The following is a 21,699-nucleotide window of genomic DNA, read 5'->3' on the forward strand; positions in this document are numbered from 1 at the left end:
AATGTCACAGCTGTTGATTGTCTATCTTGTACAGTCATGCACATTGAACAATACAGATGGTGTGATATGTAATTCAAACCATAGGTGTCATATTGTAATTCACCTGTCAATTGTAGCTGACCCCATTTACATTAATATGCTTACAGAACTATTTATCGGTAAAATTTTCATCGAATTTTGTTTTGGTCCATGATATTTCCCCCTGCATCAATATGTGCTGTTTGCATTTGACATCATTCTTAGCAGTTGTTTGCTTTGTACAGCATTTTGAAACTGGAACTTTATTAATGGACACCCTGGATGTAATGGGAGTGATATTAGATACGAAAAGCATCTAACTCAGAACCACACCCAACTTATTATCAGAAGTACATTCATACAGGGTGTCAAGCATTTGTTACTGGACTGAGGATTTCTTGGTAGGGAGAACACTGCACGTTATCTAGGACAGAAAGTCATCATCAGATATAAGTGTAATTTCAGGTGTACCACAGAGAAGACATTGTGGACAATATTAATCTCAGACTTTTTGGAGATGATGCAATTATCTACAATGAAGTTCAGTCTGAAAGCAACTCGATAAATATTCAGTCAGACCTTGATAAGATTTCAAAGTTGTGCAAAGATTGGCAGTTTGCTTTAAATGTTCAGAAATGTTAAATTGTGCATTCCACAAAATGAAAAAACATAGAACCTTATGACTATATCACTACTCACAAGTGGGATCAACAGAATCATACAAAAACCTGGGTGTACTTTGCAGGAGCATGAAATGGAACAATTACATATGCTCCGTAGTGTGTAGAGCAGGTAGCAGATGTCAGTTTATTGGTAGAATCCTAGAGAATTACAATCAGTCTACAAAGAAAATTGCTTACAAATCACTCATATGACACATCCCAGAATATTGCTGAAGTGTGTGGGACCTGTACAGGATAGGAGTGATGGGAGACATTCAATATATAGGGAGAAGGGCAGTACGAATGGTCACAGGTTTGTTTGACCCATGTAGAGTGCCACAAAGGTGCTGAAAGAACTCTTGAAGGTAGACATAAACCATCCTGATAAAGCCTACTTACAATGTTTCAAGTACCGTATTTGAGTAAAGACTCTAGGAATATGCTACAAGCCTCTACATTTCACTCCCATAGAGAGTGTGAGGACATCAGAGTAATTACTGCATACACAGAGTCATTTAAACATTCATTATTTTTGTGCTCAATATGTGAATGGAGTGGTAAAAACCAATAATAACTGGTACAATGAGATGTAAACCCTGCCATTCACTTCACAGTACTTTGGAGACTATGGGTTTGAAGTAGAACTGGTAGTTAAGTCTTGTTGCTGTTAAGCAGTAGGCATAAAGCAATAGTGTAACAATAGTAACCAAAATAAAGAGGCATACAGGTCACAGCTGAAATGTGCTGCTGCCTATGCAAGCAAGACAAAATGCGTCCTTTTGTGGAACATCAGCTTTCCACAAGTTTTAGATATAATTTTAGTAAAACACAACAGAAACATCTTATAAACTTCGGTGTGTGTGTGTGTGTGTGTGTGTGTGTGGAGGGGGGGGGGGGAGTGAGCATGCGCATGTATGTGCATGTGTGTATGCGCTTCATGTTGTAACTCATGAAATCTGTTAGTAGTTATGTGAATATTTTTGATTACTAATTATGACATACTATTTGATGGGATGCAGATCATATTATTTCACTGCCTAAGAGGAATACTGATCATCTGTAATGTGGAATATTTTAATATCCTGTTGTAGTCTAAAAGTATTATGATATGGTACACACCATCCATCCGGACAGTTCCTCATTGAGTTTATTCCTAGTGCAAAAGTGACATCAGTGCAATAACTACTGTGGCAGTTGGAAGTAACAACTGTAAAACAATAGATGTGTTTTTATCTGGTCATTTCTATGCAGACAGTGTTAAGTAGTGGACATGGGGCCATATTGTGTCAACATTATGGTGTCACAAATCACAATGGAATTACATATCTAAATCAAGAGTGCAAGACATTCTCCAGAATATTTTATAAAAGAGAAAAGAGTGCAGATAGTTTTGTCCTGCACACCTTAACTCCTGAAAAAAAAAAAAAAAAAAAAAAAAAAAAAAAAAAAAAAAAAAAAAAAAAAAACAAGGTGTTGTTGCTTGCCAAGACTTAATAGAAATGCAATATGTGAACAATTCTTTTCTGAAAAAAATTGTCGTGGATGATGATACTTGGTGCTACCAATACAAGCCTACCACAAAAAGGCAAAGTGCAAAAATTCACATGAGGGGTTAATGCGACAGTAACAAAACTGAAAACCTATCATATATTTCAATTATTGGACTCTTGCATGACAAATTAAAAATACTGTACGAGAAATATGAATTAAATCCACACAAGTCGGAGCAATGGTGTAGTAAAACAATGACCAAAGATGTGAAAATTAGTGCTTCATCCTCCAAAAATGATCTGTTGTTAATTATTGCTGAGCTATGAGAGGACACAAAAATTCTGAGTGATGAAAACAGAAGACTCAAGCTTAAATTGGAAGGGAGTGATCATCAAGTATGTCTTAATATCTCCAAACCCATGGAAGGATTGGCAGAAAGTGAAGCTATGACTAAAATGGCTCACAACAGGCCGAGCAGTAGATGGGTAATTGTAAAATCAAAGGGGAGATCTTACAAACATGTTAACAATAAACATAGGCAGGACTTTGTGTTACCGATAAATAACAAATATTATTCACTTCAAAACACAGATGACATAGAAACTGTATCAGCATACTCATCTGATACAGTGGTGCAGGACACTCAAAACTTAGTGAACAGCCAAGTAAGGTATAAGAGAAAAACGTAAAATCAAGATTTATTCAGACAGTTATGCCAGAGGATTAGCAGCTATGTTAATGGAAAGCAGATCTCGTGTGATTAACAAGTTTGAAATAGAAGGTACCATTAAATCAGGAGCTGGTTACGAGACGTTTCAAGATCAATCCAGAAAGAAATCACAGCCCTTGCGGACAGAGACTTTGTAGTGGTCATGGCCGGAGCAAACGACGTCATCAGAAACGCAAGGAAGATAGCTACTTTGACACTGAAGAAGGCTCTCAGAGGGTTAACCTACACCAATGTGATCTCATTAATGTGCCTCATTGACATGATTTGCCCCAGTGATCATGTGTGAATAAGGAAGTGCAGCAGACCAACAAGGAGTAAAAAACTATCTGTGAGCACTTTAAGAATAATTAACACCAGTATTTGTAACAGAGAATGGCATACCAAGCATGGTCAACATTTCAATAATCTAGGTACGTGTTTTAAGTGATACAATTCTCGGAATAGTATTGGATAAGCTAGAGAAGGAAAAAAGATCAGTAATGTGTTTGGATTAAGTTTCAACTAAGATGACAAAAAACTTGTATGCATAGACCAGGCTGGGTGTTCTAGTAACATAAGGACACAACCTGGTCAACTTCCATGTGGTAGCATTAGGTCATGTTAAGTAGAGTTTAAAATATGCTACCTCGATATTCAAGGTATGGCAGATAAAAACTTAATAGTCAACGAATTTTCAAATGAAACCGTAGTAGATATTCTATGTTTAAGTGAACATTGGTGTAAAGAGGATGAGCTAGGGTACAAAGTATTGGATGATTACACACTACTTAGCAGCTATTGCAGAAAACAGCACTTACATGGTGGGGGAACAATATATGCAAAAAGGCCTCCTGCACCAAATATCAGGTCTAGTAATTGCAAGCCTTAAACTAATGGTAGTAGTAGTGTACAGGCCACCTAGTGGTGACCCCCATATTTTTCTGGAGAAACTCTTAATGTACATATGTATACCAAAATGGAAAAAATACAATATTGCTATTGGAGGGGATATCAATTCAAGTTTTGATGTCATGCAGGACATAAAAACTGTGACAGAGCTCAAAAATGTGCTTCAACAATGTAACCTGTACTATGTTAACTCCAAACCTACCAGAGGCTCATCCTGTCTAGACAATATATTTAAAAATATCAAGAGAACCTTCATGTCCACTGATGTAATTAGTTTCCCTTTCTCAGACCATGATGCAGTATAACTTAATCTTAATAATGTAACTTCAGACTGCACCAAACCAGAATCTGAAATTGTGATTACTAGACCAGTGAGCAGAGAGTGGATGGATAGGTTTAGACATGCCCTCACTTATTTCAGTTGGGACACATGTTTTATTAGGCTTCAACACTGCTCAGCTGATATTGTTATCACCAAGTTTTCCTCCGCATTTTTAAATATATTTGAAAATAACATCCCTCTGAAAAAATGTACAGTGAATATTAGTAGTAATTACAAGAAAAGGAAAATGAAGGAATGGCATACTCCACAGTTAGGGCAACTGCAAAATACTGTTATGCTGTATTCTAGTCTGTACAAAACCAGTAAATCAGAACTGTACAAAGAACTGTATGCTCAAGCTAAATACAAGTATAGGAAGGCAATACATGAAGCAAAGACACTGCATAACATAGAAAACATTGAAAAATCTAACAATAAATGCCAAAAGGCCTGGAGTGTAATAAACTCCAATGCACACACTAAACACAAAGAGTAAATCGCCATTACCCCAGAAGAATTTAATAAATAATGCATTCAGTCCATTGAAGAAATTAGTAGTTCAATAAACAAACTCCCTGGAAATGCACTTAGTATTATGGACAACTGCTTTGAAAAGCTTCCTCCAAGCACCTTCACTTTCATAGAAGTGAACCCAAATATCATCTTAAAAATAGTGAAAAATTTCAAACCTTCAGTTAGTGTTGATTACTATGATATGTCAGGTAATTTGTTGAAAGACGTTATTGATTGTGGGATTTGTGCTTTAACTTTTTGTGTTAACAAATGCCTAGTTGAAAGTAAGTTCCCCGACATACTAAAAATTTCTAGAGTTGTGCCCATATATAAAAAAGGGGAAAAGAACTGTCCCACTAGTTACAGACCTATATCCATAACCCCAGTTTTTTCAAAAATTTTAGAAATAATTATGTATGAATAAGTTAGTGTCTACTTGGGTAAACTAAATATAATTAGTGATAAACAGGAAAGGTAAATTCACAGTGGATGCAATGGACTCCCCGTAAAATTAGTCCTAAATGTGTTCGAGGCTAGGGATTATGCCCAGGCTACATTTTGTGACCTGAGCAGAGCCTTTGACTGTGTAGATCATGGCACTGTGCTGAATAAGCTAGTTTACTATCGTCTTGATGACAAAAGTATAAATATGTTCAGGTCTTTTCTAGAGAACCATCAACAAGTTGCATGCATTGGTAGGGAGAAATCAAATTTGGTTAATGCTAGGTACAGAGTGCTTCACTAGTTGGTGCTTGGACCTTTACTGTTTATACTAATGATTAATGACCTGACCTTATTCATAAATTCTCACACAATATTCTATGTTGATTACACAACTTCTCTACATAAAAGCTCTGATCTAGGTACACTGAAAACACTGACCAAAAATACCCTTGCTCACTCCTCATTATGGTTTAAAGCTAATGGCTTCTTACTAAATGAAAAAAACCCAGACACGTTACTTTAGCCTCAAAGAGATTTTTAACTAGCAAGAATTAGAAACTGTTAAATTTTTAGGTGTTAGTGTTTGCAATAAATTGTCAGGGAAACCACACATTAGAAATATATTGGCTAGGCTTTCAAGAGTTATTTATCTAATTAGAAATTTAAAAAGACATGTTATGAATGAATATGTGAGATCAGCATATTTTGCCTTTTTCCAAAGCATCATCTCTTATGGACTCTTACTGTGGGGTAGTAGCTGTCATGTAAATGACATTTTACTTTTACACAAGAAAGTAATAAGAATAATAATGGATTCTGATAAAACAGAACATTGTAAACCTCTGTTTATTAAATTGCAGTGTCTTACAATAGTAAACTTATTGATCTACAATGTTTTAGTGTACATTAGAAACAATGTCTCTAATTTCGTGTTGACAAGTGATATTCATAGCCATAATACTAGGAACAGAACATCTGTAGACATGCCATATTATAGATTATCAAAATCACAGAACTCCTACCTATTTCTTGGACTAAGGATGTTTAATACACTAAGTTCTGACTTTAAAGAACCATATGTAAATAGTTTTGAAGCTAAATTATACAAGCTACTAGTGAACAATCTGTTTTATGTTGTTGATAAATTTTTTGAAGATGAAAATACTGTATTCTAATGTGTACCTATTTTACGTAAAGCAATTTACATTGATACAGTAGTTTATGTAGAAATATATGCTCTTGACTTTGTCTATTGCTGTAATCAGTCAAATGACAATAAATTATTATTATTATTCTTTCCTTTCTCAGACGGTATGTCTGGTTAAAAATGTAAAGTTAAGCTGATCTTGATCAAGCGTGACTTCATTTTAACTGTACGATGTATGTTACATTGCATTTAGGAACTTTCGGGTATTGAACATGTATCAATAATTACAGATTTCTGTAGTTGCATATATAAGTTTGGATGTAGCTGTATTGCATTGATGTACATTGTGTGGTATAACTCCTGTAGCTAATAGTATAATTGGTATAATATCAACTTTATCCTGATGCCACATGTCCTTGACTTCCTCAGCCAGTTGGATGTATTTTTCAATTTTTTCTCCTGTTTTCTTCTGCATATTTGTTGTATTGGGTATGGATATTTCAATTAGTTGTGTTAATTTCTTATTTTTATTGGTGAGCATGATGTCAGGTTTGTTATGTGGTGTTGTTTTTTCTGTTATAATGGTTCTGTTCCAGTATAATTTGTATTCATCGCTCTCCAGTACATTCTGTGGTGCATACTTGTATGTGGGAACATGTTTTATTAGTTTATGTTGTATGGCCAGTTGTTGATGAATTATATTTGCTACATAGTCATGTCTTCTGGGGTATTCTGTATTTGCTAGTATTCTACATCCACTTGTGATGTAATCTACTGTTTCTATTTGTTGTTTGCAAAGTCTGCATTTATCTGTTGTGGTATTGTGATCTTTAATAATATGCTTGCTGTAATATCTGGTGTTTATTGTTTGATCCTGTATTGCAATCATGAATCATTCTGTCTCACTGTATATATTGTGCCGGCCGCAGTGGTCTCGCTGTTCTAGGCGCGCAGTCCAGAACCAGGCGACTGCTACGGTCGCAGGTTCTAATCCTGCCTCGCGCATGGATGTGTGTGATGTCCTTAGGTTAGTTAGGTTTAAGTAGTTCTAAGTTCTAGGGGACTGATGACCACAGCAATTGGAGTCGCATAGTGCTCAGAGCCATTTGAACCATTTTTTGTATATATTGCCTTTTCTTAACCATGTGTTGGATGCGTCTTGATCGATGTGTGGCTGTGTTAGATGATATGAGTGCTTGCCATGTAGTGTTTTCTTTTTCCAATTTACTTTCTTCGTATCTGTTGATGTTTTGTTATCTAAAGGGTTGTAGAAGTGGTTATGAAATTGCAGTGGTGTAGCCGATGTATTTATATGAGTGATATCTCTGTGTATTTTGCTAGTTTCTGCTTGTTCTAGAAAGAATTTTCTTAAATTGTCTACCTGTCCATAATGTAGGTTTTTTATGTACACAAATCCCCTTCCTCCTTCCTTTCTGATTAATGTGAATCTTCCTGTTGCTGAATGTATGTGATGTATTCTATATTTGTGGCATTTTGATCGTGTATGTGTATTGAGTGCTTCTAGGTCTGTGTTACTCCATTTCACTACTCCAAATGAGTAGGTCAATATTGGTATAGCAAAAGTATTTATAGCTTTTGTCTTGTTTCTTTCTGTCAATTCTGTTTTCAGTATTTTTATTAGTCTTTGTATATATTTTTCTTCCAGTTCTTCTTTAGCTTTGTATTATCTATTCCTATTATTTGTCTGTATCCTAGATATTTATAGGCATCTGTTTTTTCCATCGCTTCTATGAAGTTGCTGTGGTTATCCAACATGTAATCTTCTTGTTTGGTGTGTTTTCCCTTGAGTATGCTATTTTCCTTACATTTGTCTGTTCCAAAAGCCATATTTATATCATTGCTGGATACTTCTGTTACCTTTAGTTAATTGGTTGAGTTGTTGATTTGTTGCTGCCAGTAGTTTTAGACCATCCATGTGTAGCAAATGTGTGATTTTGTGTTGCTATGTTCCAGTAATATTGTATCCATAATTTGTATTATTTAGCATGTTGGATAGTGAGTTCAGAGCAAGGCAGAACCAGAAAGGACTTAATGAGTCTCCTTGGTATATTCCATGCTTAATCTGTATTGGCTGTGATGTGATATTATTTGAATTTGTTTGGATATTAAGTGTGGTTGTCCAATTTTTCATTGCTATGTTTAGGAACTGTATCAATTTAGGATCTACTTTGTATATTTCCAATATTTGTAGTAATCATGAGTGGGGTACACTATCAAAAGCTTTTTGGTAATCAATGTATGTGTAGTGTAGTGACCTTTGTTTAGTTTTAGCTTGATACGTCACCTCTGCATCTATTATCAGTTGCTCCTTTGCAGCAGCCTTTTTGTTCTTCATTTATAATTTTGTTCTGTGTTGTATGTGTCATTAATTTCTGTGTAATGACTGAAGTTAATATTTTGTATATTGTTGATAGGCATGTTATGGGGTGATATTTAGCTAGGTTTGCTGTGTCTGCTTGATCTTTAGGTTTCAGATAAGTTATTCCATGTGTAAGTGTATCAGGGAATGTGTATAGGTCTGCAATGTAACTGTTAAATAATTTAGTTAGATGTGAATGTGTTGAGGTGAACTTCTTTAGCCACAAATTTGCTATTTATTTTTCCAGGGGCTTTCCAATTGTGAGTAGAATTAATTTCTTGGGTGACTTCATGATGCAAAATTATCACTCCAGGGATTTGTGGTATCATCTTGTATGTGTCTGTTTCTGCTTGTATCCACCGTGCATGCGTGTTATGCTGTACCAGGTGTGACCATATGTTGCTCCAGAAGTGTTCCATGTCTGTTATGTTTGGTGGATTGTCTATTTTAATGTGTGTGTTATCTATTGTCTGGTAAACCTTCTTTTGGTTTGTGTTGAATGTTTGGTTTTGTTCCCTTCTATTTTCACTTTTTCTTGTATCTTCTAAGTCGTTTGGCCATTGTTTGTAATTTCTGCTTCTTTTCATCTAATTGCTCTATCGCTTCTTGTTGTAAGATTTTACCTAACCTTTTTTGTTTTCTGTCTGAAATTTCATTTCTTATAAATTGTGTTAGCTGTCCGATGTCTTTTCGCAGTTTTTCTATTCTGATCTGTAGCCTGTGTTGCCATGCTAGTTTTGTGGGTTTCTTCTGTGTGTTGCTTGGTTCTGATCTCTGCCTAGTGTGTATATTTAGTGTAGTGAGTGCTCCTATATAAACCAGTAGTTGTAACTCTTCCATAGTTGTATTTTCATTTATTTTGTTGTGTATGATTGTGTTGATAGCTGTTATTCTTGTTTCGACTTGTGGGTTATTTGGTGGTCTATGCAAGACTGGTCTAGTGTCTGTATTTGTGTCTTTGTATTCTATATATGTCAGCTGAAATTTTTCTTCTATATCTAACATGTGTGTCACTTTGCGTTCTATTTGTGCTTGTTTTGGTGGCTGCCTTAAAATTTCGTTTTCCTCTGATTGTTTAATTGTTGCGTGTTGTTCTTTGTTTGTTTACTCTGGGATGTTTGAGTCCATTACTTCTGATTGCACATTATTTTGTTCCAGGATTTGTTGTACTTGTAGCTTGATGTTTTCTAATTCTGACTGGGGTATCCTGTTATTTTTTATTATTACATGGATCTGATCAGCTAGTCGTTGTTCTGTTAAAAAAAAAAAAAAAATTAATTCTGGGTATCTGGTAATAAATGTTGTGTATAGTTGTGATCTGTATCCAGTTGTGTTGGTTCCTAAGTTTGTTGCTTTGTAATAACAGAACATGAGGTGTCAGTTAACTTCATCTGACCATCTCATCCTCTGTCCTTGTTTTCCTTCTAGAGTGGTTGCAGGACGCATATCCTGCAAAACACCTCTATTTGGATTTAAATCATTTTCCATGTGCCTAGCAGTGTCATTACCATTGTGGATGGGCATAGGGTTCAAGTGTCATCCCCAACCATGACAGCGCTTGTCCGAACCTTCATTAATTCTGTCCTGAACCAACTAATCACACTAAAAGGGGGGTTAGCCCTATTAGTGATTTGTTCTTTTCGTTGCCTTTTATGACTGGCAGAACATACCAGAGGCCTATTATTATTATTATTATTATTATTATTATTATTATTATTATTATTATTATTAGCGAATGTCCCCATAGGAGAACGATAAGCGGATGATTTATCAATATTTCTTTAGGTTCTTCTTGTTTTGCCAATATTTCTTCATTTTCTCCCCAAAGGCCTTCTTTCTTTCTTCAGTCCACTTTGGTCAGTATGGATTTGGTGCCGTCTCTGAAGTAAACTTCCACTTGTCAATTTTTCTTCTGAATGTATCCCTGTCTGATGCATCTCTTATATCAATTTTTGCTTTTGTCAAATCCTTCTTAACTTCAGTTACCCAGGGTATTGTTGCTTTAAGTGATGTCACATAGTCCAATAGACATTTAGTTAACCTGTTTCCAGGTAATCTGTGTAGGTGTCCATAAAATTTCATTCGTCTCTTTCTGATGTCACTTTCGATATTTGATAGTTTTTCAGTTGTTTCGATGGTCTGCAGTCGGTATCCATCTTGTGTGTATCGTGGTCCCAGAATTTTCCTAATAATTTTTCTCTCTATTTTCTTAATATCTTGTAAATCTAGTTTTCTATTCAGTGAGAGATTATTATTATTATTATTATTATTATTATTATTATTATTTATTATTATTATTATTAAACTACTTCTGACATTTAAGCCAATGTGACACATGATTTGAACAACATCCCAAAGAAGGTCTTTTCTGACAGTTTCACATGGTTGTATGAACGTTCTGCACATTGTACTCAAGTGGTGGAGGGGGAGTAGAGCTCCTCAAGCTTTGAATCCATCATCTTAGCTTTATGTTTTATTAATCCAGTCTCAAAGCTTTTCTGACTGATGGGATGTATATCACAGGGGTGTACACTAAATGTCTGTGATATCGATATGATACATCATTGACTGTGGATCACAAACAATTAAGTTTTCCCTTCGCTTTTATTGAATCTTTTTCAAGAGATCTGTTATTCACTCATTAAACTACTGTAAACCAAGCACTCAGTATATAAAATATAGACAGTCAATTTATTCTTCTCTATAGCCTAAGTGCACAATGTGACACTGGAGAAGTCTCAACATCCCTCCCAAGTTGGTTTTTTTTTCCCCAGATTCAAGCTACTGATTTTTTTCATCATAACTCTCACACATAATGGTTCATTGCATGTTTTGCAATTAATCTGACTTCATGCCATACTTAAGTTCTGAGTTTACTGTACACATAAAAATTTGTATTTATTTCTTCCAGTGATTAGTTACAACAGCATTTGGAAACTGGTTCCTCCTAAACCACAGAGGTTTCTCATCAACAGCATGCACTTTTCTGCCAGTTAGCTGTCATTCTCTTTCATATGTTTCTTTAAAGTTCTTTCGTCAGAAGCAGACAGACCACTAATATGAACCTGTGGAGAGGATGAGAATCTGACCATCACAGGGACAGAATGTGAAGAATGAACTACATCATTTCAATGTTTTATGCAATGATTTTACGTTGGCATGTGAAGATAGTCAAGTGATTCCACACAGAATTTGGTATCTCTTATTTAAGCATAGCTTTATCCATTCTCAAGTTATTACTAAAGTTGCATTTTTACAGTTGGTATGACAGTTGATGGCATCAACACAAGACAAACACACTAAGATTAGCCTGATATCTGGAGAGAGCAGCATCCATGTTATTGCAGAAGATGTAAAACAATACAGATCACCCAATAGTTACTGGTAGTGTGTGGTGCTGGAACTTCTAACACAAGTCTCTTCAACTGGCTCTGTCACAGCCAGGATCAATATGACTGCAGGTGAAGCAACGTCAACCACTGCTCTGGAATCATTCAGTAAGAGTTCAGAGTGCAGTACTCACTGCATCTTGCAGGAAACTGGGGTTAGCCATATACCAATGATGAGAATTTGGGCCACACACAGATAGATCAGAGAAATCTGGTGGAGTGCCACCACACTTTCTGGATTTAAGTTCATTAGGTTTGTATTTGCAGAGACATGTGAAGGTAATTGTTTGTGTGAAGAAAAACAGAACTCTTGCATACGCCAGACAGCAGAGTCCATGAGGAATCGGTGAACCTTCCTACATACCAGACAACATACTCTATAACCAGTGTTGCCTTGTTCTGCACAAAGTATGAAATAATTCAAGAATGAATAAAGCTATTCTCAAATAAAAGATACCCTTTGTTTTTCCATCTAATTCTCTGTCTGTTTGATATGTACATTGGCCCCATTGGTGACATAGCTTCATAGTTGTTTCCCTCCCTCCCCCCCCCCCCCTTCCCACCCTCTTATCTAGTCAACAGCCACACTTCCCTGTTGTTGCAGCACTTTATGGCAAGCATTTTAGGTGTTGCTAAAGGCTGGCTTCATCCTCATTTCTGTGTCTCTAGTTTTGGTATGGTGCACAAGTTCATATGACCAATATCACATGTGGCACAATGTGAAGCCAGAGAAACTCGTACCTGTCTCAGGTTAAATCTCAGTTGTTGAGACAAACATTATATCCCCATTCTACATACAGTTTCAAGACTGTTACCACTATTCTCCAAATTGTGCAACAGAATTTTTTTGTTGCTGCTGTGTACACACTAAAATGCTGGAGTGTAAATGCAGTCAACTGATTTCATTTGTCATAATTTACCTATTCTAGGCATCAAAGAAATCATCCTCACTGTTACTGCTTATGAGCATCTTCATAAACTCTTCCTCTATCAGCGATCGGGGTGGTGTAGTGGTTAAGGCATTGATATGTATCTACAAGTATTGTATTTCTCATCTGAGTATCCAAGAGTCAAGTTTTTTGAGGTTTCTCTTAAATGCTTAAAGCAAATACTAGGACAATTCCTTTGTGAAAGACAATCATCTTCCTTCTACATCTACCTCTATATTTCACAAGCCACCATATGTTATGTGGTGGAGCATACTTTGTGTACCACCGTCACTTCCCCCCTTCTCTGTTCGAGTCGCGAATAGTTCATAGGAAGGATGCCTGCCAGTAAGCCTTCTCTAATTTTATCTTCATAGTACTTTGTGAGACATACAAAGGAGGAAGCAATTATATGTTGACTCTTCTAGGAATGTACACTCTTGGAACTGTAACAATAAACCACAATGTGACAGAGTGCCTCTCTTGCAGTGTGTGCCGCTGGAGTTCTCTGATTATCTCTGTGACATTTTTGTGATTACTAGATGAGCATGTCATAAAATACACTGCTCTTCTTTGGATCTTTTCTATTTCCTGTATCAGTCCTATTTAGTATGGATCTCATTGTGGTGAGCAATATTCCAGTATTTGTGAAACAAGTGCTTTTGTAAGCTACTGGCTTTGTTGATGGATTACATTTCCTTAAGATTCTTTCAATAACACACAGTATGGCATCTGCCATACCAACAATTAATTTTATGTGATCATTTCAATTCAAATCACCCTGTATTCATACCCCTAGATATTTTATGGAAAGAACTGCTTCCAGTGATTGTTTTCCAACCAGGTAATCATACAATAATCGGTCTTACTTTCTATGTATTCACAATATGTTACATTTGTTTATATTGAGGGTCAATTTCCACCCCCTCCACCAAATATCGATTTTCTTCAGGTCTTCCTGCATTTTATAGCATCAGGACTTCCCTTTGTACAACATCATCATTAATGAAACACCCCATGGAACTTCTGACATTGTCTATTAGGTCATTTGTATATGTACTATTAAAAGTAATGGTCCAATAAAACTCCTCTGGGGCACACTCAAAATTAATTTTGTGTCTGAAAACTTCTCTCCATTTAGAAAGACATTCTGTGATCACACAGTTGATCTGATATCCTATGCACTCATGTTTTGTTTACTAGGCAACAGTGCAGAACTGTACTGAATGCCTTCTATAAGTCAAGGAACACAGCATCTACCTCACCACCTGGGTCTTGTGGAAAAACAGAGCGAGCTGGATTTCACTTGATCAACATTTTCAGAACTCGTGTTGGTTCCTACAGAGACTTTTGGTCTCACAAATGACATAACAGGCAAGCATAAAACATGATCCAAAAGTCTGCAACTGACTGAAATCAGTCATATAGACCTATAGTTGGGTCTGTCTGATGAGCCTTCTTTAAGATGGGAATGACCTGCACTTTTTGTCTATCATCAGGAACATTTCATTCCTCCAAAGACCAACAGTACACAGCTGCTAGAAGAGGGTCAAGTTCTTTCACATATTCTATGTAGAATTGTATTGGTATCCAGTTAGGTCCAGTGGTCTTCCATCTGTTGAGGGATTTCAGCTGGATTTCTATAGTGTGGCCACTTATTTTGATATCAGCCATTTCATCATTCCTGCAATGACTTAAAGTAGGCGCTTCAGTGTGACCTTCCTCTGTGAAACAGTTTTGGAAAAAAGGGTTTAGTATTTTGGCCTTTTCCTGTGTAACCTTCCATTTCAATGCCATTATGGTTAACATAAGGCCAAAATGTCTTAGAATTTTTTGTCAAATTGGTAGACAAAATTTTACTTTTGAATTCGTTGAATGATTCATGTATGGCTCTCCTTGTGCTAATTTTAACTTCATTTAGTTTTTCTTTCTCTCAGAGGGTTTGGCTGCATTTAAATTTGCAGTGAAACTCCCCCTGTTTTCATAGTGATTTTTTAACGTGACTGTTGAATCACAGCAGACCTTTATCATCACTCAGAACCACCACATACCTGCCTAAATCATATCATACAATGCTCTTGAACTTTGTCCATTGACAATGAATGTTGTTAATGCTGGAGATGAAATTTTTATGCTGACTGCTCAGGTGGTCTGAAATTTGTTTATTGTCACTCTTCCTAAGCAGGAAGATTTTTCTGCCTTTCTTTTTATATCCATTTACAGCCATATTTAGTGATGCTGTAACAGCCTTATGATCATCAGTTTCCTACTCTATGTTAACTGGGTTGAAAAATTTCAGGTCTGTTTGTCACCAGCAAGTCTCAGACATTATCTCTCCGAGTTGGTGCTCTGATTAATTGACCAAATCAATTGTCAGGTACAGTGCTTAGGAGAATTTCACACGATTCTCTGTCCCTATGGCTGATCCTAATTACATGTGTCTCCCAGTCTACAGGTGGAAACTTAAAATCTCCACCTAAAACTAAAAAATGACCTTGAAATTTGTATGAAATATTGTCCAAGTTTCCTCTAAACTGTTTTGCAACTACTGCTGCTGAGGCAGGGGTCTATAAAAGCAACCGATGACAGTGTTTGATCCACCTTTAACATTTGTCTTCACCCAAATTATTTTGCATTTGGAATCTGCACTAACCTCACGAACATTATCATATTTTTTATGGCTATAAACACACCTCCACCACTATCATTCACCCTATCTTTGTGGTATATATTCCAATCCGAATTTAGAATTTCATTGGTATTTGCATCTGGTTTCAACCAGTTTGCTACCCTTGGTACTATGTGGGAACTGTTACCATTTATAAGTGAGATTACTCCTGAGAGATTTCTGTAGATACACCTGATTTTGCCCAATACTATATTAACATATTCTTTCTCCAAGGTGTTATGATGAATGCTACTCTGTCTGGACTCAGAAGGCATCTTATTGGGCCTGTGGAGGGTTTTATCCATCCTAAAAAAAAAAAAAAAAAAACATGTGTGCATGCCACACATACTCGGCTACCCTAGTGGATGCTTCCTGCGGGTAGTGCATGCCTGACCTATTAAGGGGAACCCTTCAATTCTCCACTCAGTAGTAGAATCAAGAAACTTGCATCTGATCCCATCACAGAATCATTTAGATCTTCCAGTCTGCTGCAAACCAGAAGACCACAATCGGTTCTGGGAATGATTCTGCACAACAACAGCTCTGCATCTACCCCATAATTGTAGCTAGGTGTCTTCACTACATCATCCAGTGCCAGTAGGAACTGAAGATGGGCTCTGAACCCAGGCATGAACAACGATTTGCAGCCAGGTGCACCAAGTGCAGTGAATTGCTGCCAGCCCCGTTGTCCAATCGGAGGTTGTGATAAGTCTCTAATGACTTCAGTGTCATTGGAGCATTAAACCTTTATCTTTCCCATTCTAGGCAGTTATGATGACTTGTTATTTTCACCAAAGAAGAAAAAGTCAATGAGAATAGCACTTATGGCAATCATTACAAACAGTTAGATGCAATATCAAGTATAAAATAATGACAGGAGACAATAATATGAAAAAAAACTCCAAATAAATAGCCCCAAACTTCAAACAGATTATGAGTCTTTGGACTGGAAATATGATTACCCATGTTAACACATCCTCAGTATATATGCTACTTAAGTGGCACTGTATTTGAATAGATCCATGGCAATCAAAAGGTCAACCAGGTAAGGTGAAAAAGCCACATCTACAACAGTGTGAGAAAGGCAAGATGGTGCCCTTAAGCATTGTCCATATCACCAACAGGCATACAGTTCCTGATGACCACACCTTGCACCTCTGTCATGGTTAACTTCTAGACCTCTTCACAGTGTCTCATAGGGTGAAGGCATGGGACAATATGGATGGTGATCCATCTGTCAGATGGGGATGCTAAACTTGGTGGCCCTCTTGGTGCAAGGGTGCCCATAGGGGGGAAGGGGGGGGGGTCACAGACCTGCAAGTATGGAGTATTTTTAATACTTTGGGAGATGAATAGTGACTTGTAAGTAACCCAAAAAAGTTCCAGTTTCTACCCTGTTAAAAACCTCTGTAATACTGATTTTTGAATCATTTACCCAAAATAAAAACACCTGACTATACTATACACCTTTTCCTTCCACTGAGAGTTTGGGGGAGGGGGGTGGGGTGCCCTTGACGCCCCCCCCTCCCCCTTCCCAGGTATGGGTATCCTTGTCATGGTGCTGTTTGAGAGTATTAGTCTATGTGCCAGCAAAGGATTTAGCCCTCTCCCTTCCCTTCATCCATCATAACTTTAAACACATCCCCATGACACAGATACACTCTTAAACACTTTATAACGCATTACAAGGAGAAAACAGCAAACTGCCTCCACTAGGAGTTTGCTCAGGACAAAAATGTAGGATTCTCACATTTTCCCAAAAGCTAATTTCCTAAATATGGAATGGACTGATTGCCTGAAATAAATTTTGACAGCCTTAATGTGTTGCTCAAAAGTTATCATTTAGTCTCAATGTTAATTTTTCACAATACAGCTGTCTCAAAATCAAAAACCATTTAATATCATGTAAATTATTCAATATCTAAAATAGATCTGGAATATAGTCAAGGTCATTATTAAATACTGTTTAATCAAGAGAAGACTGCAGCTACAATATATTGTGAAATGATGCTACAATGCATAGATCTGTCCTGCTGAATATCTAAACAGTAAGCCTTTGTGTACATTTAGTATATGAGTGGAGGAACAATATTTATACGTACCTCATTATCTGAGGGGCTACAGCTGCTTTTGTCATGCTTGTTACATGATTCATACTCTCAGTTATAGCCCTATGAATTGAATTGTAGGGTAAGTAATCTATAGAATTTGTGGGTGAGACCTATGGAGAAGAAAAAGCATTATAAAATGTCTTTTGTACATATCAACAATTAATTTAAAAAATTCAAATTCATATTACATGATGTTTATAAATGTTATTCTAACTAGGTTTCAAGTGAATGGACCATTGGATTAAGGGTAAACACATGCATCTGATATAAAACACCTCCCCTCTCCTTGATAAAATTAACAAAAAATGAATCTGAGAGGTGTTTTTGAACATAACAATAGTTAATTAAGACAATTTAAAGCTGCAAATGAAATGGGGACGATTCAGCATCATTAGCAGGCTCAGCAGTCATCAGTTGCAACTGGTATCAACACCAGTCTTTCCTTTAGCGTTCACCCGCATACACCTAAACCAACTTTTCATTCCAGCAAGATAATGCCTGTTGACGTATTGTTGGTTAAAGAGTTACAGCCATCTTCACAGTGTTTTAAGTATTTGTCCCCCTTGCTGATACACGTGACACATGGAGACCTGAGTTTCTTCCAGCATATACAATATTCAAATAACTTACAGAAATGCAGCTGGGTGACATCATCAACAACTGCTGATATTTTGGTAGGAGTATACCCTACCATTTTCAAGGCAAAATTAAAGCAAGTAAGTACTGTGCAAGGGAATTTGAAATCTCAGTTTTCAGGGAAACTCCAGCAAGATAACATTAACACACACTGTAAACACTAGTGCCATCAGAAACCAAAGGTGACTGATGTCAGAAGTTATCTATAGTGTAATCAATAATCAATGATTGAGGTAGCATAAACTCTGCCTCTCCATTTTTTACAATGGAGATAGCAGGATCTCGTGCACAATTTAAACAAAAACCACTATCTCCATTTAAAATTTAACTTGCTAATTTGATTTTAGCAGCTTCCTTAATAACACTGTTATATCTGTGTCATTATAATCCATAGGATGACTGGTGCCAGGACAATCTCTGCAATGGTAGATTTGCTGAGCTATTGTAAGCATGTGTGCTGCTTATGCTCAGTACACAAATCCTCCACATTCCTGATAGTGTGATTAATGTATGACATGCCACAATTGCAAGGACTACGGTAGAAATTTCCCCTACACAAACCAAGATAATCCTTTATGGAACCTTGCACAACATATTTCTGCAAAATACAACCAATCCTGTTTGAAATGCTCCCTACGTAAGGCAAAAAGGCTGTAGACTCTAGTGCCACCTCGGTATTATCATCACTCACTCATTTCACAATTGGTCAATAGTGCAATTCATTTCGTGACTGAACTGTTGGTGTCTAGCTTGCCATGTGGCACCCTGAACACTGTTCTCATTGTTAAATTTGGTACCTATCATATGAAAATATATTTTATCTAGCAGTGATCTTGTGTTTTCATGTCACATGTTACAATTACTTCCATTTTGGCTAAAAATTACTCCATCAGCTCTATATTTTTAATATGTATATATGTATTTTTAAAGGAGATATTGAAATTTTTAACAACATGAAGAAACTCAATGAGGTGGGAATTGTAGTTGCATAAATACCCAACACAGGATAATGTGGTGCTGAAGCCATGAAATCTAGGCTATACAACAATGGAAGAAAGTCATTTGGTCAGACAAGTATTATTTGTGTCTGATGTATGACATTCCAAGCCTACGATACAGAAAGCTTGCAGCCAAGAGTGAAACAAGGTCAGCATTCAGCAATGATTTGGGCAACCACAGTGTGGAATTCCATGGACCCCATGGTTCTTCTGCTAGGTCACATTACTGCCAAGGATCATGTAACCATTTTGGCTGACCATGGTACAATATTTCTTCCCCAATGCTGTTGCTGTGTTCCAAGATGACAGGGCGTGTGTTCATACAGTTTGCACCATCCACGACTGGTTATGTGAGCACAAGGCTGAATTGTCACACTTATCCTGGCAACCACAGTCACTAGATCTCAATATTATTGAGCCTTTGTGATCTACTTTTGAGAGAAGCGTGTGTGGTCACTATCTACCTCCTTCATCATTACCTGAGCTTGCCATTATTTTGCAGGCAGAGTGGTATAAGATTTACTTTCACCATATGGGGCCTGTATTTATCCATTCTGAGATGACTGGAAACTATTTTGAATGGCAGCAGTTTTCCTACCTTATATTAGGCATGGCAATGTGTTTTGTTTTTGGTGTTTCCATATTTCTATCCACCCCCTATAATTATTTGTTGTGTGGTATTGTTTTTTAGAGATATGAACTTCTATAGTCATTACATTCATTAACCTTCAACTATTGATTGTACACAAATGTAGAGTCTTACACATAAAAGACTTTGATGGATCATAGAACACACAAATCTCCATTGTTTAAAATCTTTAAAATCAGTTTCAAGCAATTGAGTTGGGGATATCTCTCTCATAAGAACAAGGAGGTAGATTAGATTAAATTGAACAGCAGTAACAAAGCAAGCTAGGACTATCAGACTTGTTCTTATATCACACCTAATGCCAATCTTATTATTTTTTTCCATTTCAGTTTTTTTTTGTTAGTAGTACATATATGATAATTAACATAAAATAACTAATTTTTTATCCATGAAACGTTTCATCAAACTTTATTGTTCACTCTATAATTTAATGATTGCTGATGACAACAGTATACTTGGTTCTTATGGGAAATATTTTATTTAAAGAAATACTTATTATTTACAATAATTGCAAACCATATGATGATAAAAATTCAACAATGCTAAAAATTGTTTCTTTTAAGACTGACACAAACAGTTCACTTAAGACTCCTCATCTTCTCGTTCTCGTCTTTTCAACAGACTGTGCACTTTTTCTGAAAAAGTAATATTTCAATTAAAATTGAGAAATGTACAGCAACCAGTCACTGATAAATTGTTTATCGTAGATTTCAACCACTGCATGTCTATCATCAGTGCTGCAAGATGCAAGTCAAATCATCATCACTTACTTGCCTTTACAAATAGCTCCTACTAGATTATCCATGATCAGTGAACTGAAGTACTGACATGGATAATTTGTAGGAGCTATTTGTACAGGTGAGTGATAATGATGATTTGACTTGCATCTTATTGCATTGATGATAGCCACACAGTGGTTGAAATATATCTACATCTGCAATAAACAGATTGTTAGCAATTGGTTATTGTGCATTGCTCAATTTTAATAAACTTAGCTGCTGAGCACACCCATTCTCTACAGAATTGAACCTGGTAATATTTCAATAGTCATCTGGAGTCAACATTTTTGTGTTGCAGAATGTCTGAATCTTAAAATACAATGCTTTCCAAAACACAGGACCATTGTCTTGTAGACTTGATTTTCCTGTTTCAAAAACTGTATACTTTCACTGCAATAAACTGTTAGTTTGGTAATTATTCAAACTAGAAGATTTCACTTTGTATGCACATTTTGATGAACTTTGGGAATTCCTGTGCACGCTGAGCTGCTCTCATGAAATAGCAGCAGTAATATTATCATTTTCTAATTTTAAAGCTAGTAATTAAACAAATTTACTTCATTGTGTATTGTATCTTCATCCCTTTTAACTCTACTGTTTTTATTAAATATCTAAAATGGAATATCTTACTACTTATTATTATCTGGAATATGCCCAAAGCCTTAGTCAATTAATGTGCAACAGACGAACAATACAGTCATTATGTTATTAGCCAGTCAGCATATGTAAACCTAAGTGAGTTATATTTTTAAGTTAACGATAATAGGAACATGGTAGAATATGTTGGATTGCATAAAACTATTTAGTAAAATACCAAGAGAATTGTGAGGAGATATAATAGAAAGAGAAGCATTTGAAAATAATAAAAATCTGGAGAAACAAAAACAGAAAACTCAGCTGGGTAGAAGCTACATCTTACAAGTTAAAATAGCAGATTGCACAATAACT

At 36.2% G+C, this 21,699-nt stretch overlaps 1 protein-coding gene across 18 annotated transcripts in view; it reads right to left on the bottom strand.

The window, feature by feature from the left end:
- The window catches only part of LOC126297395 (muscle calcium channel subunit alpha-1-like), a 1,224,415-nt gene that overhangs the window by 19,549 nt on the left and 1,183,167 nt on the right, over window positions 1–21,699 (bottom strand). For all 18 annotated transcript variants that reach the window (XM_049988154.1, XM_049988156.1, XM_049988157.1 and 15 more), the window contains one exon: window positions 17,681–17,799. In XM_049988154.1, coding sequence (XP_049844111.1) covers window positions 17,681–17,799 — 119 coding nt within the window. The remainder of the gene's footprint in view (window positions 1–17,680; window positions 17,800–21,699) is intronic.

This window comes from Schistocerca gregaria, chromosome X (genome assembly GCF_023897955.1).
Source record: "Schistocerca gregaria isolate iqSchGreg1 chromosome X, iqSchGreg1.2, whole genome shotgun sequence".
NCBI classification, from domain to species: domain Eukaryota; kingdom Metazoa; phylum Arthropoda; class Insecta; order Orthoptera; family Acrididae; genus Schistocerca; species Schistocerca gregaria.